A 20,353-nucleotide genomic window follows, 5' to 3' on the forward strand; every position below is an offset into this window, starting at 1 on the left:
CTTGGCGATCAAATGCACATCATTTTGGGTGGCATTCTTACTGTAATAGGTCAAATGCAGAGATGCTATGATGCAAGTTAAATCGTAAATGAGTGTAAATTACATCCCAAGGGGACACACAGGTTGTCCTGTGGTCAAGAAAGATGTTACAACCTAAACCACCTTTTGCCTTCCTGTTAAAGTAGAAGATGGGAGCCTGCTTAATCTTCTTTTCCCGTGAATTGCTTTTACTGCTACAACTCATTTTTTCCAACATCAGCATGGAAGTTGCATCCATTTGCTGATTCATTTAAACGACCATTTAGATCCACCTCTGAATGTGGCTTAATGTCTGCAGAGATTGTGTGTCTCAAAATGAGATTGGGATGAAGTGAGATTGGTCCTGTTAGTGAAGCTATGCGAGAATTGGGGACTGAAAAAGATTTTTTTTTTCTCCTAGAACTGACTTGCACTGAACTGCAGATGCCTGATAAATAGGCTACACTTGTTCCTGTCGCTTAGATTTCACTCCTGTCTTCTATCTATGTTCACAAATAAGCTTTGCTCTCTGATCTTGCCTTTTCTCTTATATTTTATCAGTGGAGCATGCTCTAGTGCATGTGACATCTGATAACAATCTGTAGGTACCATAGAAGTGCAAACAAGAGCACATGCAGAGTGAACGCTTCCTTAAGCTCTCAGAGGAGTTAGGGCTTGGCCTTGAAGTCAAAACACTTGCCAAGTGGTGCTAAGGTGTTTCAATGAAGCTGTGGGGAGAGTTATCTGATTTCTTTTCCTAGGCTTTTGTTTGGACTGTCACTGTGCCAAGCAATCTTAGTTTGCAATTTTGCTTGTTGAAGGACCTGTAGAGGGAGAGACTACTATTCCAGTCTCATTTCTGGGTTTAAAAAAAATAATCTGAATTTTATACTGCTGTGTCTTTGTCTATCCTCCATTCTCCAGCCCTATTCTTTTAGATACAGGATATGTAATTGTTTCTTGTTGCAGTTTTGAAATAATCAAAGACGTATTGTCTAACAAATTAATTTTAATGCCGGGCACTTAAACAGTACCTCTGTCCAAAGAACTTCGGGGGGTTTACAAGCATTAATTAAACTTCAAAGCACCTTATGAGATAAGTGTTGTTACACTCCATGTTCCGGTGCCTCATTTAAGTGACTTCTCATGCTAACATGTTGGAGAGTAGCAGAGCTGTAGATAAAATCCTTATTTGCAGTCTCTTGTGGTTTGAAAATTTTATCCCAAACTCTGTTTTATCAAAAATGACTTGGGTGTCTAAGCTTCATTGAAAGTCAATGGGATTTAAGGTGCAGAGTTGTATTTTCATAAGTGACTTAAGTGCTTTTGAATTTTTTTCTCCATTATCATTGCCATATTGCAGCATACTGCCTGCCATTCTACGTGAGCATTGCTCCTGTCAGAGGACTGAAAATATTCTTCTAAATAAAGACCTGGTAGGAAGCATTGTAGAGCAAATAAAAAAGTAATGTGTATAATTTTTAATATAACCATTGATATACTGTCAATATCTGCTCATATTTAAAGTTTGCTTTGAATTTTTTTGTCTTTAGGAGAAGCCAAAAATCTTCCTACGTATCCGGGGCCAAACAAGATGAGGGATTGCTACTGTACTGTAAACCTGGACCAGGAGGAGGTTTTCAGGACCAAAATAGTGGAGAAATCACTATGGTAACAAATATTTCTTGTGTGCAGATATATTCAGTCAGTTCTTTTAACACTCTAGAACATTTCTGTTTATTTTATATTTCTATAGTATTCCAAATAGATCCTTTGGTGGGATGGAGAAGAACATAGCTGATTTTTTTTAATTGTAGGATTATAATAATAGCATTATTATGGACTCATGGCCTGGCATCTAACTATATGTTTTTATCATTTACATGTGAAGATGTTCTTGTCCTGAGAGGAAGCACATAATTAGTTTCCAAGGAGGTTACAATTAATGCAGCTCTCTAGGTTACTTGCTTTTGAACTTCCTTTATGCTTTTTAGCTGTCAGTTTAACCGTGCCATTTAATCCAACTGTCAGGGATTTTTCCTTCATACTGTTGTTATAACTGCTGCTCTATCAGAGCTGAAAACCACAGTGGGGTTTTGTTCTGCACGTTCCTGGAGGTGCAAAAGTGGGGGAGAGGGTAATTAGACTACAAGAAAGGGAAAAGCAGTTACAGCGAAATCCTGAGATGGCAGGTACAGTGCTAAGTTTTCTGAGATCCCTCTCTCCTGCAGCTGGCCAGCTTTGCTCTTTTGAGAGGCAGTTAGTTGGTGGTGAATGGGAGTGTTTCCTTCTCCTCCAGCCACTTCGAAACTACTAGATCACTTGGGTATTCAGGCAAAGCAAGAGCAAAAAGGGGTTTCAGAAGTCAGATTTTTTTCTCTGCGTTCCCTACTTGCTGGATAACTGTCTCCTGGGAGGAAGGTGTGGAATGCTTTTTCCCTAGTGACACATCCTAAGATGCTGACCCCCTTATTAGAATCTAGTTGTCCTCTTTCTCCAGGCACTTACTGGCCTCCTTGGTGGTAGTGCTCTTCATTATACCCACTGCTGCTGACCTATGATCTTGTGACTAAAGCCTTGTCTACCTTCAACATCTGAATCGACTGTAACTATCAGATTATAGCTGCACTGATGCTTGCCTGTAGTGCAGACAGAAAAAACAGCTATTTGCACTGGCGCAGTTTGCCTTGGTTTAATGCACCACCAGTGCCAATAGGCTGTCCACACTAGGAATTTGCATCAGTGCAGCTACAGTGATGGCTACCTTTGGGATAAATCCCCAATATAAGCAATGCCTAAAACATAGGCTTGGAAGTTGGGAGAAATGGCTTCTAAGGTGCTCCTGTACTGTGTGATAGGTATAGTATAAAACTAAACTAGCCAGGAGTAAAATAGTAGAATGGAATGGAATAGGTACAGACTCACAGCAAGGAGTGGAACTTCTGTTGGGGCCCAAAAATGCCTAAAATATAGAGAGAACAAATTTAGGCACAGACTCTCAGCCTTTAAGGCCAGAAGGGACCATCATGATCATTTAGTCTGACCTCCTGCACATCATAGGCCATACCCACCCATTCGAGTAATAGGTCCATAACCTCTGGCTGAGTTACTCAAGTCCTCAAATCATAATTTAAAGACTTAAAATTATGTAGAATCCACAATTTACTCTAGTTCAAACCAACAAGTAACCTGTGCCCCATGTTGCAGAGGAAGGAGAACCCCCCCCCCATCCCTGGGTCTCTGCCATTCTGACCTGGGGGGAAAGTCCTTCTGAACCCAAATATGGCGATGAGTTAGAGCCTGAGCATATGGGCGAGACCCACCAGTCAAAAACTTAAGAAAGAATTCTCTGTAGTAACTCAGAGCCTTCCTCATCTATTATCCCTTATCTGCCTATTGGAGACATTTGCTGATAGTATTCATGGATGGGCCATATGCCATTGTAGGCAATCTCATCATACCAGCCCCTCCATAAATTTATGAAGCTCAATCTTGAAACAAGTTAGGTTTTTAGCCCTTCCCCTTGGAAGGCTGTTCTAGAACTTCACTCCTCTGATCCTTGGTCTAATTTCAAGCCTAAACTTATTGATGGCCAGTTTATATCCACTTGTGCCCACACTGGCCCCTAACTTAAATAACTCCTCTCCTCCCTGGTGTTTATCCCTCTGATGTATTCATAGAGACCAATTATATATGCTTTGAGCCTTCATTTTGATAGGTTAAACAAGCTAAGCTCCTTAAGTCTGTTCCTGTAAGTAAGTTTTCCATTCCTCTGATCATCCTCGTATCCCTTCTCTGTACCTGTTCCTGTTTGAATTGATTTTTCTAGAACATGACAGACCAGAATTGCACACAGTATTCCACATGAGGTCTCACCAGTGCCTCGTATTTGGTAATAACACTTCCCTATCTCTACTAGAAATACTTTGCTGATGCATGTTAGGACTGCATTAGCCTTTTTCATAGCTGCATCACATTGGTGGCTCACAGTCATCCTGTGATCAACCAATACACCTAGGTCTTTCTCCTCCTCTGTCGCTTCAAACTGATACATCCCCTGCTTATAGCAAAAATTCTTGTTGTTAGTCCCTCAGTGCATGATCTTGACTTTTACCCTCTTAAATTTCATCCTGTTTCTATTATGCCAGTTTTCAAAGTCCTCCATATCTTCTAGTATGGTATTACAGTCCTCCCCAATACCTCCCAACTTTGTCATCTACAAATTTTATTAGCACAATCCTACTTTTTGTGACCAGGTCATTAAAGAAAATGTTAAATAAGATTGGTCCCAAGACCAGTCCTTGAGGAACTCCACTAGTAACCTCCTTCCAGTCTGACAGTTCACCTTTCAGTATGACCTGTTGTTGTCTCCCCTGTAACCAGTTCTTTACCTATCTTTTGATTCTTGTATTAATTCTCATCTTCTCCAATTTAACAAATAATTTCCCACGTGGAACTGTATCAAAAGCTTTACTGAAATCTAGGTAGATTAGATCTACTTCATTTCCTAGAAAATCTGTTATCTTCTCAAAGAAAGAGATCAAATTGGTCTTGCATGATCTACCTTTTGTAAAACCATGTTGTCGGTTTGTTTTTTAAATCACAGTTACCATTTACTTCTATGTCCTTTACACTCTCTTTCAAAATATTTTCTAACACCTTGTATACAACTGAGGTCAACTAATGGGCCTGTAGTTTCCTGGATCACTTTTTTATCTTTTTTAAATATAGATACTGTATTTGCAATTTTTCAGTCATAAAGCATGACCCTCAAGTTTAGATTCATTAAAAATCCTTGCTATTAGGCTTGTAATTTCACAAGCACATATATTAATATTTTAGGTTGGAAATTATCCAGTCCTCCCGATTTAGGTACCAATAAGCTGATTGAGTTTAGCTTCCATCCTGGATGTGGTAATTTCTACTTCCATACCTTTGTTCACCTTAGCCATCCTGCTACTCTCTCTAAGCCTCCTCATTATCCATATTAAAAACTGAGGCAAAGTATTTTTTTAGGTGTTGGATCATACCTAGATTATCTTTCATTTCTACCCCATGCTCAGCATTTAGCAGTCTCACTTCTTGTTCCCATTTTTTCCTTTTTATTTATATCTCTAAAGAACCTTTTATGAATGGTTTTAATGGCTTTTGGCAGTTCTCGCTTTTTTCCTACACTTTCTGACCTCTAAGAGGTAGCTTTTCTTGCTCATCCAGCCCTCCTTCCATTCCTTATAGGCCTTCTGCTTTCTTTTAATAACCGTTTGAGACTCTTTTTCATCCAGATTGGACTGCAACCCTTCTCTACAATTTTTTTCCTTTCCCTTGGGATGCAGGCTTCAGATACTTTAATTCAAAGTTGTAGAAACTAATTCCAAGCTTCCGCTACATTCAGATCCTTGAATTCTTCAGTCCAGTCCAACTCCCTAACTAATTCCATTAATTTTTTTTAAAGTTTGTCTTTTTGAAATCAAGGACCTTTGTTGCAGACTTATTTTTGCTTATCCTTCCATTTAGTTTACACTGAATTAACCCATGATACTCAAACTCAGGCATGTATGTACTCTGGAAAAAAGGGATTTCCTTCCCCCCCAGAATTAATTTCTGGTCACCTTATATTTAAATAAAGAAAGCTGGGTGGAGGGGGCTGTATATGTATATTTAACATGTAAGTCAGTGATGGAATCAGAGTTAGGGTTTACTTTAGAATTCACTACCTATCTCCTGTTATCATATTCATAGATTACAAGGCCAGAAGGGATCATTATGATCATCTAGTCTGATCCCTTGTATAACACATGCCATAAAACTTCAAAATAATTCCTGCAGTATAGCTTTTAGAAAAACATTCAGTCTTGATTTTAAATGTGAAACATTTACATTGGAAATATTCAGTTGTTTAGCTGATGAGATTATAGATAATAGGTGTGACTTTCAAAAGTTCCTAACTGATTTAGGAACACAAAGCCTATTGATTTTCATAGGATTTGTCCTCTCAAGTTACTTAATATTAGCCCACATAATTTTAAGATTCCTGCACTTAATATTTTTCTTGTGACCTTTATCTTGGGTCTTTATTGTATTCTGCATTGAGGCAAGAAAGACTGAGATGCAAAATATAGTGTAGATTTTGACCCTCACAGATTGTAGATTGATGGCCACATATAGTTAGTACAATTGTGTTTTATCATGAAGTTGTTAGCACCTTCCAGTTTAATGGAATTGGTTAGTAATGAATGACATAAAGTTGCTGTCTAAAGTTCTTGCTGTAATTAAGAATTTGTCACGTCTAAAGCTTGAAATAGTTCTACGAAAGTAATTTTGCAATTGTCACTTAATTTCTGTCCTGATTCAAGCAAGTGTAACCTTGTTGCTCAGAACTAGGAATTACACCGGGGGTGGGGTTTTTTTTTTCTGTTGGATGATCATTAAACCACTTCACAGGAGGGCTTACTGTTTTAGTTGATGTCATTTCACTAGATTAATCCAATCATTATTTTCCATTGAGAAAATAAGCTTTTATGTTATAGGAATAACAACTTTCCTTGGGAGAAATTCCATCTGTCTTTAGACATATTTAAATTAAAGTGGTAGACTGAAGTCAGTCTGAAATCAGCAGGTTAGGGTGCTCATGGGAAACTACAATCCTTTCATCATGAAGTGTTGACCAAGGAGCATCTACTTCCAAGTCAGCTCTTGGCTTTTCTTGCTTTCCTCCTGTCTCCCGGGATAGCCTTTCTTCCCCCTTGACCATGTCAGCTAGCATCTACCTTTAGCTCCATCTCTTTTTGAGGGTGGGTAGAGGCACGTTACTGCTTTTGTTCGTCTGTTTCGTAGGATTATCCCTCCTGACTATCCCAACACCCACCTACCTCTACGCTCTGCTACCAGTTGTATTTGCCCTTCATCCTTGAACATTCTCCCAATAAGTGAATAAATAAAATAAATTCAAGAAGGAAACTGTTTTTAACAATGTTTTTATAGTGCCTCTGTTTGTACAAATTGCTGCTTCTTTCATATGCGTCACAAGTCAATATCTAGATTGTTCAGCTATCTAACTGCTGCATCATTGGGGAAGGGGTTGCAGTCCACCCTTCAGTCTAGGATGACCAGACAATAAATGTGAAAAATCGGGTGGGGGGTAATAGGAGCCTATATAAGAAAAAGACCCAAAAATCGGGGCTGTCCCTATAAAATCGGGACATCTGGTCACCCTACTCCAGTCTTTTAACTGTGCACTCCTCCACCATATGTTTGACCGTGTGCATTGCTGCCCCGTAATCACCTTGGTAAGAGGGAGCTAAGCCAAATTTCTGCATTGTGGCAGTCACTCTGATCGGTCCAGTGAGTAGCCTGTTAAGCTTAGTTAGGATTTGCGTCCCAGGTTACAAACAGGTGGATGTAAATTAGGGCTTCTGAAATTCATCAGCATGCCTGTCTCTCTATCCCAGAGTTGCTGCTGCTCTGCAAGGACATAGCTGTTGGTCTTGATATGCTGTTGTTCATCCAAGGTTGGCACTGGGCCAACAGCACTGGACAGGAGTGGATTAATGGCTGCCACAAAAGGATGTGTCAAAGTCAGCAGGAGTTGCAGGTGTAGTTCTTTTTCTTGAGGTGGGCAGATCATCTTCTAGGAAGTGTGCATTGCTTACTTACCCTATTGGAACCATTGTCAGCCTTGTGTGCAGCAGGTTGTTTTCATCTGTTATAGCTCTTCATGCAGTTTGAAGGTTAATGGCATCTTGTCAAAGTTTTGAGGGAGCTATGGGATCCAACGCATATAAATTAGATGTTAATGTGTGGCTAAAGCAACCACTAATTATATGGGTGGCTGTGTTCAGCTCCGAATAAATAAGACGCATATGCTTACCTCTCCACCAGATTTGTTGCAAACTATTCCATGTAAGCCTATGATGCGGTTTAACATGGAAATGATATTAAATCAGCGCTTCAACTCTGGCCCCCATTCTCAATTTCTAATGCTTGGTTGGGCTCCTTGTCAAAACTTGGAGTAACAGGGACTTAGGTGTTGCAACCCACGAAAGCAAATCACAAAAATTACATCTCTCCTCACCTTTTATTGGCAATTTAAACCTTTGAATGCAGTTTTTTCAGTTTAGCAAACAAGTGAAAACCTCTGTTTGAAAATTTGTATTGAACTGTGACTGTTAAATGACAAACTGTTTCCCCTTTGTGACCTGTGGGCCTTTTTTACAATTATCTGTGAAATATTAGAACAATGGGGGGGGGGGGGAGACGAGATATGCATAAAGTTGAATATACTTGTCACCCTGAAACAATTGTCACAGTTCAGGGCAATTGCACCTGTATTGCTCCTTCGAGGGCACCCTCTCTAGGCTCCCAGTTCCTTAGCAGTCACCTCCCTTGGGCAAAGTCCGAGTGTCTCTCCCTTGAGACCAGGGGTTTTCCAGGCTGCACAGTTCTCTGCTTACACTGTGATATTCCTAGTAAGCCAAAACACCTAAAGGGCCAGCACCTGCTCTTTGCTTTCTCTGCAGAGGTTATGAACAGTGTAATTGCCTGCAATTATAAGTTACGGTACAGCTCTTCATAAGTAAGCACGTTTATTCTTAAGTTGAAAGCATTACAGAAAAAAAGCTCACCCTGAACTCCAGCTTTGGACTCTTGTAGGTGTCAGTCTTACAAAACATATAACTGTTCCCCCACCCCCGCACACACACACAGTTACAATTTCATGACTGTCTCAGATTCGGAACCAGACCAACTATGAATAGTTCAGTCTTTCCTTTTTTTCAGGTTGGGCCTTTGACCTTGGCCTCATGTAACAGGTGATCAGTAGACAATGGGTAACTTCTCAGGGTGAAGCTTCAAAAGGCTGGGGTTTTGCATAATTGGAGGTGGAGAATTTGCATTCACCTCCCCCTAGACATTCCCCAGGAAAATGACTTAACACTTTTTGTTCCAAAACTCCATTCTTGTCTGGTACATTGTTCAGTATAATCTTTTGAACCCCCAGGTTCCACATCTGTCACATTTCCCACTTTGAGAGGTTATATACAATCCCAGCCCACAATAATACATAACCATTCATTTAATACAATGGATCCGTAAAATACTAAATCTTAATTCAATAAAGTCTGCCAAGGATATCACAGGAAATTGCCATATCTACAACAATGTCTTCTAATTCAGGTTTCCTTGCACTGAGGGAACCTGTATTTTTTCCAGATGTTTTTTCATATACTCTGTATACACATGAAAGGGTTTAAAATTGAAACGTGGCTGAAACATTTCATTTTGTACAGAGAGGAATTCTGCATGTGTCATTTTTAGCTAATTACTTGAATGGTAACTTCACTGATGTGGAGGCGGTTTATTACAGTGGTTCTCAAACAGGGGTACAGGTACCCCTGGGGGTATGCCGAGGTCTTTCAGGGTGTACATCAACTTATCTAGATATTTGCCTAGTTTTACAACAGACTATATAAAAAGCACTAGCGAAGTCAAATAAATAAACTAGAAATAAACTAGAATTTCATACAGTTACTTGTTTATACTGCTCTATATACTATGCATTGAAATGTAAGTACAATATTTACATTCCGGTTGATTTATTTTATGATTATATGGTAAACATGAGAAAGTAAGCAATTTTTCAGTAAAAGTGTGCTGTGACACTTTTTTGTATTTCTCTGTCTGATTTTGTAACCAAGTAATTTTTGAGTGAGGTGAAACTTGGGGGTACAATGGTTTGGGAAGTTTGAGAGCCATTGGTTTATTACATGTATTACAGTAGCGCTTAAAAGCCCCAACCAATAAACCCCATTGTGTTAGGTGCTATACAAACACACAGTAGGAGAGTCCCTGCCTTGAAGAGCGTACAGTCTAAACAGCTAACAGGGTTGGGAAAGGAAACATTGTTCTTCTTCGAGTGCTTGCTCATATCCATTCCATTAGGTGTGTGCGCGCCGCGTGCACGATCGTCGGAAGATTTTCTACCCTAGCAACACCGGCGGGTCGGCTGTGGAGCCCCCTAGAGTGGCGCCTTCATGGCGCTGAATATATACCCCAGCCGACCCGGCGCCCCCTCAGTTCCTTCTTACCGCCCCTGACGGTCGTTGGAACTGTGGAGCGCTGCTTAACTGTTCTCCACTCTCCCTAGCTTAGTTTGTTGTATCACAGTTATAGTTATAGTTATAGTTCTAGTGTTTATAGTTAAATAGTTAAATAGTTTAAAAGTTGTTTTAGTTGTTCTAAGTAGTTCAGGGGATTAAGGGGGTCGTCTCCCCCTTTCTCCCCCGGCCGCGGGGCCGGGCTCATGCCCAACGCTCCCGGCTTCAAGCAGTGCGCCTCCTGCGCTAAGCCTATGCCCACGAGCGACCCGCACGACTCCTGTCTGAAGTGCCTGGGAGAGTCCCATCAAACAGATAAGTGCAAGATCTGTAAGGCCTTCAGACCAAGGACCAAGAAGGAGCGGGACTTTCGGCTCCGGCAACTCCTGATGGAGGCGGCACTTAGTCCGGACGCTCCATCTACAAGTCAGGCCCCGGCACCTAGCACCTCGGTGCGCAGTGCCCCGGCGGCACCGGCTATGACGACCACGCGAGTGGCGTCAGACAAGCCTCCCCGGCACCGGACCTCGTCGGCACCGCAAGCAGTGCCTTGGCGCCGGTCATTATCCCCGGGGCATAAAAAAGCCCATAAGACGGGGACATCCGTGCCGAAGACGCCGGCTTCCCCCAGTGCCGGGGGTAGAGCCGCGTCCACCGGTGGAGCACCGGAAACAGGTGCCTCCAGCACCGTTGACTCCGGCGCCGAGGCCGTTGAGTCCGGTGCAGATAGCGTCTCCACCGAGACCGGCGGTGATACAGTGCCTCCCGTCGACTCCAGAGACCTTCGCGGTGGCGAGAGACTTAATAGCTCTCACGGAGCCGGCACCGCCTCAACCACCGGCACCGACTGCACCGTTGACTCGCCCGGTCCAGTCGAGGGGGAAACCTGCCTTGATGCGCCCTCCATCGCAAGGGCTGGAACCTCGGCACCGATCCAGGTCCCGAAGCAGGTCCCCACGCCGCTCTCAGTCCCGGCACCGAATATCGCCTCGGCACCGGTCGTACTCGCGGCCAAGATCTTCTTCGCGGCACCGCTCTACGTCTCGGCACCGATATGATCGTCGGCACCGATCAACGTCGAGACGTAGTTCTCGGCACCGCTACGGTCGACGCTCGACGTCGAGAGGCCGCTCCCGGCACCGGGCATACTCCAGGTCCTCGTCGAGGTCCAGATCCGGCTCCCGGCACCGACGAGGTCATCGGCACCGATCGCGGTCCCGGCACCGTTCGCCGGCACCGCGCAGAGATAGATCATCTCCGGACCGGTACCGTGCGGCACCACAGCACACGGGGATCGTTTCATCTCTCTCGGCACCGCCATGGCCGTCAAGATCGGTGTCTCGCTCCTCGGAGGACCTGTTGAGATCGGCATACCCCCCTCAAGGGCAAGCCGAGGAACGGAACTTGGGCCATTGGCAGGAGTTGGCAGAGGATCACTCCCATGGACCATCTCACTGGTCATTTTGGACCCCGTGGGCGTACCACCAGGAGCAAGGGGCTCCAATACCATCGACCTCTCGCTCGGGTCACTCGGTTAGAAGGGCCCCAGAATCCACCATCTCTCGACCTCCGCCAGGGGGCATGGAGGCTTCCGTGTCCACGCCACCTGACACCATAGACCCGAGTACAGGTGATGCTCCGGCCCAAGAGCAGGGGGATCAGGACCCCCCCTTGGATCCAGTACCACCGGAGGCGTCTTCCTCCTCCTCTCCGGATGAGGCAGTGGCGGGCACTTCATGTACGGGTCCCCCTCCGATAGATCTTCGGGCTCACCAGGATCTCCTGCGTAGGATGGCCCGTAATATGGACCTGCAGGCGGAGGAGATAGTGGAAGTACAGGACCCTATCGTGAACATCCTCGGAGCGGATGCCCCATCGAGGGTGGCGCTACCCCTGATCCGCACGATACAAACCAATGCGGATACGATATGGCAAACTCCTGCCTCTATCCCACCCACAGCGAGAGGGGTGGAAAGGAAGTACTTTGTCCCGTCTAAGGACTACGGGTACTTGTATACCCACCCCCAACCGTGTTCACTGGTGGTGGCATCAGTGAACGCACGAGAGCGCCACGGCCAGCAGGCTGCAGCGCCTAAATCAAAAGAGGCTAAGCGGCTCGATTTGTTTGGCCGTAAGGTTTACTCAGCCGGAGGGCTGCAACTTAGAGCGGCGAACCAACAGGCGCTATTGAGCCGTTACAATTTTAACTCCTGGAACTCTATGGGGAAGTTTAAGGAGTTGATTCCCCAAGAGTCCAGGGAAGAGTTTGGAGCCATGGTAGAGGAGGGTAAGAAGGTGGCTCGGACCTCCTTGCAGGCCTCCTTGGACATAGCAGACTCAGCTGCGAGGACCCTGGCTTCGGGTATCGCTATGCGGAGGATCTCCTGGCTTCAGGTTTCGGGTTTGCCTCCGGAGCTGCAGCAAACCCTACAGGATCTGCCCTTTGAGGGACATGGATTGTTCTCGGACAAGACGGACTCTCGTCTGCAGAGCCTCAAGGACTCGAGAACAATCATGCGCTCCCTGGGGATGCATGTTGTGGGCCCTCAGCGCAGACCATTTAGGCCGCAGCCTCAGTGCTTCTACCCCCCCCGCCTCGTCAGAGACAGGACTCGACCCGGAGGCGAGGGCGAGGTGGTAGAAGAAGGTGGGCCGGCCCTCAACCCGGCCAGAACCAGGGGCCACCTAGACCACCTTCAGGCCCCAGGCAGAACTTTTGAAGGTGCGGTCGAGGACGGCGCCCCAGTCATCCCCCAGGATCCAGCCCCCTCCTTTCGGGATCGTCTCTCCCACTTCCACCGTGCTTGGTCCCTTATAACTTCGGACCGTTGGGTCCTCCGCACAGTGGAGAGGGGATACACTATCCAGTTTTCTTCTATTCCCCCCTCCCACCCCCCTTCCCCGTCCCTCTTCAGGGACCCTTCTCACGAGCAACTTCTTATACAGGAGGTTTCCACGCTCCTTGCTATGGGGGCCATAGAGGAGGTTCCAGTAGAGTTAAGGGGCAGGGGATTTTATTCCCGTTACTTCCTGATCCCCAAGTCCAAAGGAGGCCTGCGGCCCATCTTGGACTTGCGCGGACTCAACAAATTCGTAGTAAAGTTGAAGTTCCGCATGGTCTCTTTGGGGGCCATTATCCCCTCCCTCGATCCTGGAGACTGGTTCGCCGCCCTCGACATGAAAGACGCATACTTTCACATCTCAATTTACCCACCTCACAGACGCTTCCTGCGATTCGTGGTAAACATGGTGCACTACCAATTTGCAGTCCTTCCCTTCGGCCTATCCTCGGCCCCAAGAGTGTTCACGAAATGTATGGCTGTCGTGGCAGCGTACCTTCGTCGGCAAGGTTTACAGGTGTTCCCGTACCTAGACGACTGGCTGGTACGCGGTCGCACCAAAGAGCAAGTTCAAGCTCACGTCCACAGAATAGTGCACACATTCAACGAGTTGGGCATCCTACTCAACAAGGACAAATCTACTCTAGAACCTACCCAGAGAATAGATTTCATCGGCGCAGTTCTAGACTCCAGACGTGCACAAGCCATCCTGCCAGACAACCGCTTTGGCACCATCACGAGCCTCATTCAAGGGCTCCAGGCCTTCCCAACTACCACGGTGAGGTCGTGCCTTACCCTGCTGGGTCACATGGCTTCCTGCACGTACGTAACCAGGCATGCCAGACTTCGGCTTTGCCCACTCCAGACCTGGGTGTCATCAATATACCGTCCACATCGGGACAGCCTGAACATGGTGGTCACGGTCCCGAATTCGGTCCTGACCTCCCTCACCTGGTGGCTAGATCACAATGTGGTCTGCGAGGGGATGCCTTTTCACACCCCACAACCCTCTCTGCACCTGGTCACAGACGCTTCATCTCTGGGTTGGGGCGCCCATCTCAATGGACACCATACCCAGGGCCTGTGGACTGCACCCCAGTTAGCCCTGCACATCAATGTTCGGGAGCTGATGGCGGTGCGCCTGGCGTGCCAGGCATTTCTCAATCAACTACGTGGCCGTTGTGTGTTAGTTCTCATCGACAACACCACGGCCATGTTTTACATCAACAAGCAAGGAGGAGCACGTTCGTCAGTTCTATGCCAAGAGGCCATTCGCCTGTGGGACTTCTGCATCGCCCACTCAATCCATCTCACGGCATCGTTCCTCCCTGGAGTCCAGAACACTCTAGCGGACCGACTCAGCAGGTCCTTCCAGACACACGAGTGGTCTATCCGTCCGGACATCATACATTCCATCTTCCGGAGGTGGGGGTTTCCCCAGATAGACCTGTTTGCATCCCGAGACAACAGGAAGTGCCACGTGTTCTGCTCCCTACAAGGTCGAGCTCCGGGCTCCCTCTCGGATGCGTTTCTCCTTCCCTGGAAAGACCACCTGTTTTATGCCTTCCCTCCGTTTCCTCTGGTCCACAAGGTACTGCTCAAATTGCGCAGAGACCAGGCACAGGTAATTCTGATCGCTCCAGCGTGGCCGAGACAACATTGGTACACCACACTGTTCGAACTCTCGGTTCAGACTCCGATCCCGCTTCCGTTATGTCCGGATCTCATCTCTCAGGACCACGGCCGGTTGCGGTCACCCCGACCTGCAATCACTCCACCTCACGGCGTGGCTGCTCCATGGTTCACCCAGGCAGAGCAGCAATGCTCGCTCTCTGTCCAACAGATTCTGCTGAGCAGTAGGAAGCCCTCAACACGCACCACGTACCTGGCCAAGTGGAAGCGGTTCTCCTGTTGGTGCGAACAACGAGCCACGTCCCCGTTGCAGGCACCCATTCCCCTCATTTTGGAATATCTCCTCTCCCTAAAACAGCAGGGGTTGGCGATATCTTCAATTAGAGTTCACCTGGCCGCTATATCGGCCTTTCACCCAGGGGAACTCGCGTCCTCGGTATTCTCTAACCCGATGGTCGTTAGATTCCTCAAGGGCTTAGACCGGATGTACCCACAACAACGTCAGCCCGTCCCGACGTGGGACCTCAACCTGGTTCTCTCCAAGCTCACAGGTCCTCCATTCGAGCCACTGGCCACCTGTTCACTTCTGTACCTATCCTGGAAGACAGCCTTCCTCGTAGCCATCACCTCAGCAAGGCGTGTTTCTGAACTCAGGGCGCTTACATCTGAGCCCCCTTACACAGTTTTTCACAAGGATAAAGTGCAGCTTCGTCCACATCCTGCCTTTCTCCCTAAGGTGGTTTCTCCTTTTCATATCAACCAGGATATATTTCTCCCGGTCTTTCATCCTAAACCACATGCCACTCGCCAGGATCAACGTTTGCATTCCCTGGACGTACGTAGGGCCCTGGCCTTCTATATTGACCGCACAAAGCACTTTAGAAAGACGACGCAACTCTTCGTTGCAGTGGCCGACCGAATGAAAGGCTCACCGGTCTCCTCACAACGCCTATCCTCCTGGATTACGTCTTGCATTCGGACTTGCTATGACCTGGCAGGTGTCTCAGCACCGCACCTCACCGCTCACTCCACGAGGGCCCAAGCTTCCTCGACTGCTTTCCTGGCACATGTTCCGATCCAGGACATTTGTAGAGCGGCGGTTTGGTCATCAGTCCACACATTTGCAGCTCACTATGCACTAGTGCAGCAGTCCAGGGACGATGCTGCATTCGGATCAGCGGTTTTGCACACAGCAATGTCTCACTCCGACCCCACCACCTAAGTTGGGCTTGGGAGTCACCTAATGGAATGGATATGAGCAAGCACTCGAAGAAGAAAAGACGGTTACTCACCGTTGTAACTGTTGTTCTTCGAGATGTGTTGCTCATATCCATTCCAAACCCGCCCCCCGTCCCCACTGTCGGAGTAGCTGGCAAGAAGGAACTGAGGGGGCGCCGGGTCGGCTGGGGTATATATTCAGCGCCATGAAGGCGCCACTCTAGGGGGCTCCACAGCCGACCCGCCGGTGTTGCTAGGGTAGAAAATCTTCCGACGATCGTGCACGCGGCGCGCACACACCTAATGGAATGGATATGAGCAACACATCTCGAAGAACAACAGTTACAACGGTGAGTAACCGTCTTTTATCCCCATTTCCCAGATGGGGAGTTGAGGTACAGAGATTAAGTGATTTACCCAGGGTATCTCACAACCTAGACTCTTGCTTCCCAGGCCAGTGCCTTAATCACAAGGCCAGTAACAATATTACTACACCTTTCATTAGCACTAAATTCCCCTCAAAAACTTGAGAGCAGCCAGGTTAGTGGAAACTGGGGATATCTAACACTTATTTCTGTAAGTCAGGTGGACCAATAAATCATTGTCAAGAGTTTTACATCATTTCCACCAGCCAACCTCTCTTGGCATCAAAACAGGACTGTTGTGCTGGTATATTATACTGAATCGAAGATTTAAGGTTCCTACTAGGACCGCTTTCTAGTGCCTGACTGGAAGAAGCAGAAGGAGTGGAGATAGTCATAGGTAGAGGGTGGGTAGGGCTAGAGGAGGCTCATTTCCCCCCCCCCCTTCTCCCCCGAAACTCTAGTCCAGCTTGACTGGTGAAGCCCTACATCTGACAGGGCCAGGAAGGGGGTGGAGCAGGATCTCATGGTAGGACGACCCTGCCTGCACACAGTCATGTGTCATGTGACACTGGTGGAATGCCATGATAGCCAGTGAGCCAGAGTGGGGAGCCAGCCATGACCAGCCCCACGGATCAGAGCTGCCATTGCCTGCCTCCCTCCTGCAGGCACCCCACACCTATGCCCCCTTGGCAGCCAGAGCCACACAGGCACTGAGTCAGAGATGGACCCCCTCCCCAGATCAGATCCCTGCCGCATCTGGGGCTGAAGAGGTCTGGTGCCCTGAGATTATGGGGCTGTCCACAATCTCCACGTTGACCTGAACAGGTGTGCTGGATTTGTCAGCAACAGCACACCTGCTCTGCTGGACTAGCTCCCTGGAGCCAACCCAACTGGGGAAGGACCTCAGGCCAGAGTGGAGGTGTTGGGGTACATAGTGTGGGTCTCTGCCTACACTCCTCACTGGCCCAGGGGCTTGAGGGTGCAGATTGGCCAAGGCTGCTGTTATGCTCCCATGCAATCATGGCCTGCCCTGATCCAGCTCCCAGGCAGGATCACAGGGCTGGAGGCCCAGGCCTGCCCCAAGGGGGACTGATTGGAGGGCTTGGGATGGTGCTGCACATCAACAGAGCAGGGTAGGGGGCTCAGGGAGGGTCTCTGCATCATGCAAGGTGCATCTCCCGCTGGGTCTCCCCTTCTTAGCATGCTCCACTTGTCACTAAGTGAGAAGGTGGGGGTAGAGGTCCAGGGGGATTCAAGCTTCCCAGAGAAACTCTGGGGAGAGGACAAAAACAACAAGGAGTCTGGTGGTACCTTAAAGACTAACAGATTTATTTGGGCATAAGCTTTCGTGGGTAAAAACCTCACTTCTTCTCCTCCTCTCTGGGAGAGGACTGGGCCAAACCTAGCTCGTGGCTCCTTTCCTCCTAGAGCTTCCTCCGCCCAAAGCCTTCAAGCTGCAGGGATCTGCCCCGGAATCATCCAATACCACCAGACCCTCAGCACTGCAGTACACAGGGCTGCTCCCAGCATGGCAGCTGAGGGCCCTCACATCATGGCCTTGTTTGGTTTCTTTGCCAGCAGTTCACCTGCTCAATTGCAGGAGCTGGATCTAGCCCCAAAGGAGCAGTAAGCTTGTGGGTAGGGATCACCCTAAAGGGGCAGTGAGCTGGGATTGGGGGCTTCAGAGCCCATTGCCTTCACCTCTGTTTCATTTGCTTCCAACATCTAGTCCCTCCTTTTTCACAAGGTAGCAGGCTGCAACCCCATCCAGTAGCTGGTTCCCTGGGTGTGCTGGGAGGAGGATTCTGCCCTTAGAGAATGCAAAAATGGTGCATTTTGGAAGTGAATTTGAAACAAGTGGAGCAGAGCAACATCAAAGGCAGAGACCCCACTTCTGAGAGTCCAGCTCCCGGGTAACAGCCAGTGCAGGCTGGGCTCACTCTAACATCGCCCTCCCCCCTAGGTTTTCCCTCCACGCCGAGCTACGATAGAGACTGCACTTTTAATTTTGTTGTCCTTAAGATTGATGTTGCCTTTGCATTCACTTAAAGGGCAGTATCAGCTGCAACAGGAAAATCAAGGTAGCTTCTCAAATCTTAAGTAAAGGGAATGCGACATTTCTAAATGTGTTTCAATGGTACCAGTAAAGGTAGAGCAGTGTGGAAGAAGAGTTAAATGGTTGGTGTGCTTCAGAGAGATGGATCAAGTATCTTGGCTCCATGATCCTTTAGTGCTCCTTACTACCTGACAGGAATTTTTCACACCTTGGATAGAGTGATCAAAAACTGAGTGTAAGAGAAAAGAAACCACCTGGGCCTTGAGTCTACTGTCCCTAGACTTTGGCGGGGAGGGAAAGTGCCAACCACAGACGACTTGCATTTGTGTGAATGTATAATACATATTCACAAACAATAGACTTTGTTTAATGTTAATTAAGGTTGCTGTCATCAATAAACTAAACTATTAAAAACCCCATCAAAATTAGGAAAATACATAAAGGATTAAAAGGCTGTTAAGTCAAGCATACTCAAGTTCAGAAATGCTGGAGTGGACATTGCCCTTGCAATCTTAATTTATCTCCCTTCTGAAAAAATCTGAGACACTGAGGTACTGACCCTGTAAAACAGAAAATACTGATGCAACCTCACAGTAGAGAGACAACAATATTAAGGAGAAGTCTGTAGCAACTCCATAGTTTAAGGGTACGTTGAACTTAACACAAGAATAAAGTTCCTTTGTTTCACACTTTGCCCCAACTGAACTTAGTTACTAAATTTGATAAATTCATTCTTGCAAAGAGTTACTGTTCTGTATAAAGGCTTGTCCACACTGTTTGGAGCAGCAGTATGTCAAAGCACACTATGGAACTTGTGGTATACAGTAGCAGTATCCACACAGCCAGATAACATGTGACAGTCTAATGCATGGTAGGTTTAGACTCTGGCTTGCTGTGCACTAACCAACCATATAGATGCCCTAATTTTTAATAAAATATTTAATGTTTGCTGATATCGTCTTAAAATATTTGCTTTAGAAAAATTGCTTTGTTTTTCTCACATTTATTTGTGTTCCTCTAGCTAACCAACCACTAACTCCAAACTTCTTGCTCACATTCGGATGTGTTGGACACAAGCCACTTCTCAAATTTTAAATACATAGTTGTTCCACTTACTTTGGAGATATGCCAAGATTAGCTAATAGAATTACTTGGATACATCAGCTCCTTACATGTTCCAGTGTTGCCCACCTGCCTCTGGGAAACACGGAGCTCTGCCCAGCATAAAGGCCCTGGGGAAGGAGGCTTTGAACCGAATGTCATAAGCAGTGCTTTGAGAGCACTTGTCTCTTATCTGTTTGCTTCATTGCCATTCCCACAACAGCCTCACTCCTCAATGTACTCTCCCCTACACACACTGCCTGGCCCCACCCTGCCCTGTACTCAGTTACCACATTTTGCTTTTAAACACTGATATGTATCAACATTGATGGATCTAAACATTGATATGTATCAACATTTAACGGCTTAATGTGGTAAGGGGGCTTGCGGGGAGTGGAGCTGTATAGGAAGAAGCGCTTGGGGCAAATCAGACTGCCCATGAGAGATTACTGGGGCAGGGAATGAGCAAGACTTTGTCGGGGAGACATGTAACACAGCAGGACAGAGTGCCAGAAGGGGAAGCAGGGCTGTGGGAGGAGGCATGGTGGACATTAAGGCTCTGAGGGGTTTACGAATGAGAATACGTATCAGTATTGAAAGCTATCCATATGAGTAACTATCAGCATTGTTGTAGACTTTTTTAAGAACCTGAGAAATTTCTACAAAGTAAACACATCTATAACTTGAGTTCCACTTTGTCAGGGGGGTACAAATAGAGGCTGAATATCCCACTAGACAAGGATATTTCTATTTGTGGAAGGGGAGGAAATTTGATGGCTATGAGAGTCACAAGGTCACTAGAAATGGGCAAGGGAGAATTTCTGGTGTTTGGTAGGTATGTCAGTCAGTGGATAGGGTTCAGAGCTGGCAGGGTGAGACTGTAAGGGCACCAGATATCCACACAGAATAAAAGCAGTAAAAGAACAGGCTGAGGAAGTTTTAGGAAAAAAATGATTGGGGGTGGCAGAAAATAGAATGGAACAAATTTAAAGAAACACCATATTGTTCTTTCTATTTGGTACCAGCTGAAAA

The 20,353-nt window shown here is 46.6% G+C and overlaps 1 protein-coding gene across 2 annotated transcripts in view; it reads left to right on the top strand.

The window, feature by feature from the left end:
- The window catches only part of RASA3 (RAS p21 protein activator 3), a 284,524-nt gene that overhangs the window by 125,089 nt on the left and 139,082 nt on the right, over positions 1-20,353 (top strand). For both annotated transcript variants that reach the window (XM_054010897.1, XM_054010887.1), the window contains exon 2: positions 1,572-1,689. In XM_054010897.1, the coding sequence (XP_053866872.1) occupies positions 1,613-1,689 (77 nt within the window). In that variant the 5' untranslated portion in view covers positions 1,572-1,612. The remainder of the gene's footprint in view (positions 1-1,571; positions 1,690-20,353) is intronic.

Source organism: Malaclemys terrapin, chromosome 1 (assembly GCF_027887155.1).
Source record: "Malaclemys terrapin pileata isolate rMalTer1 chromosome 1, rMalTer1.hap1, whole genome shotgun sequence".
Taxonomy (NCBI): Eukaryota; Metazoa; Chordata; order Testudines; family Emydidae; genus Malaclemys; species Malaclemys terrapin.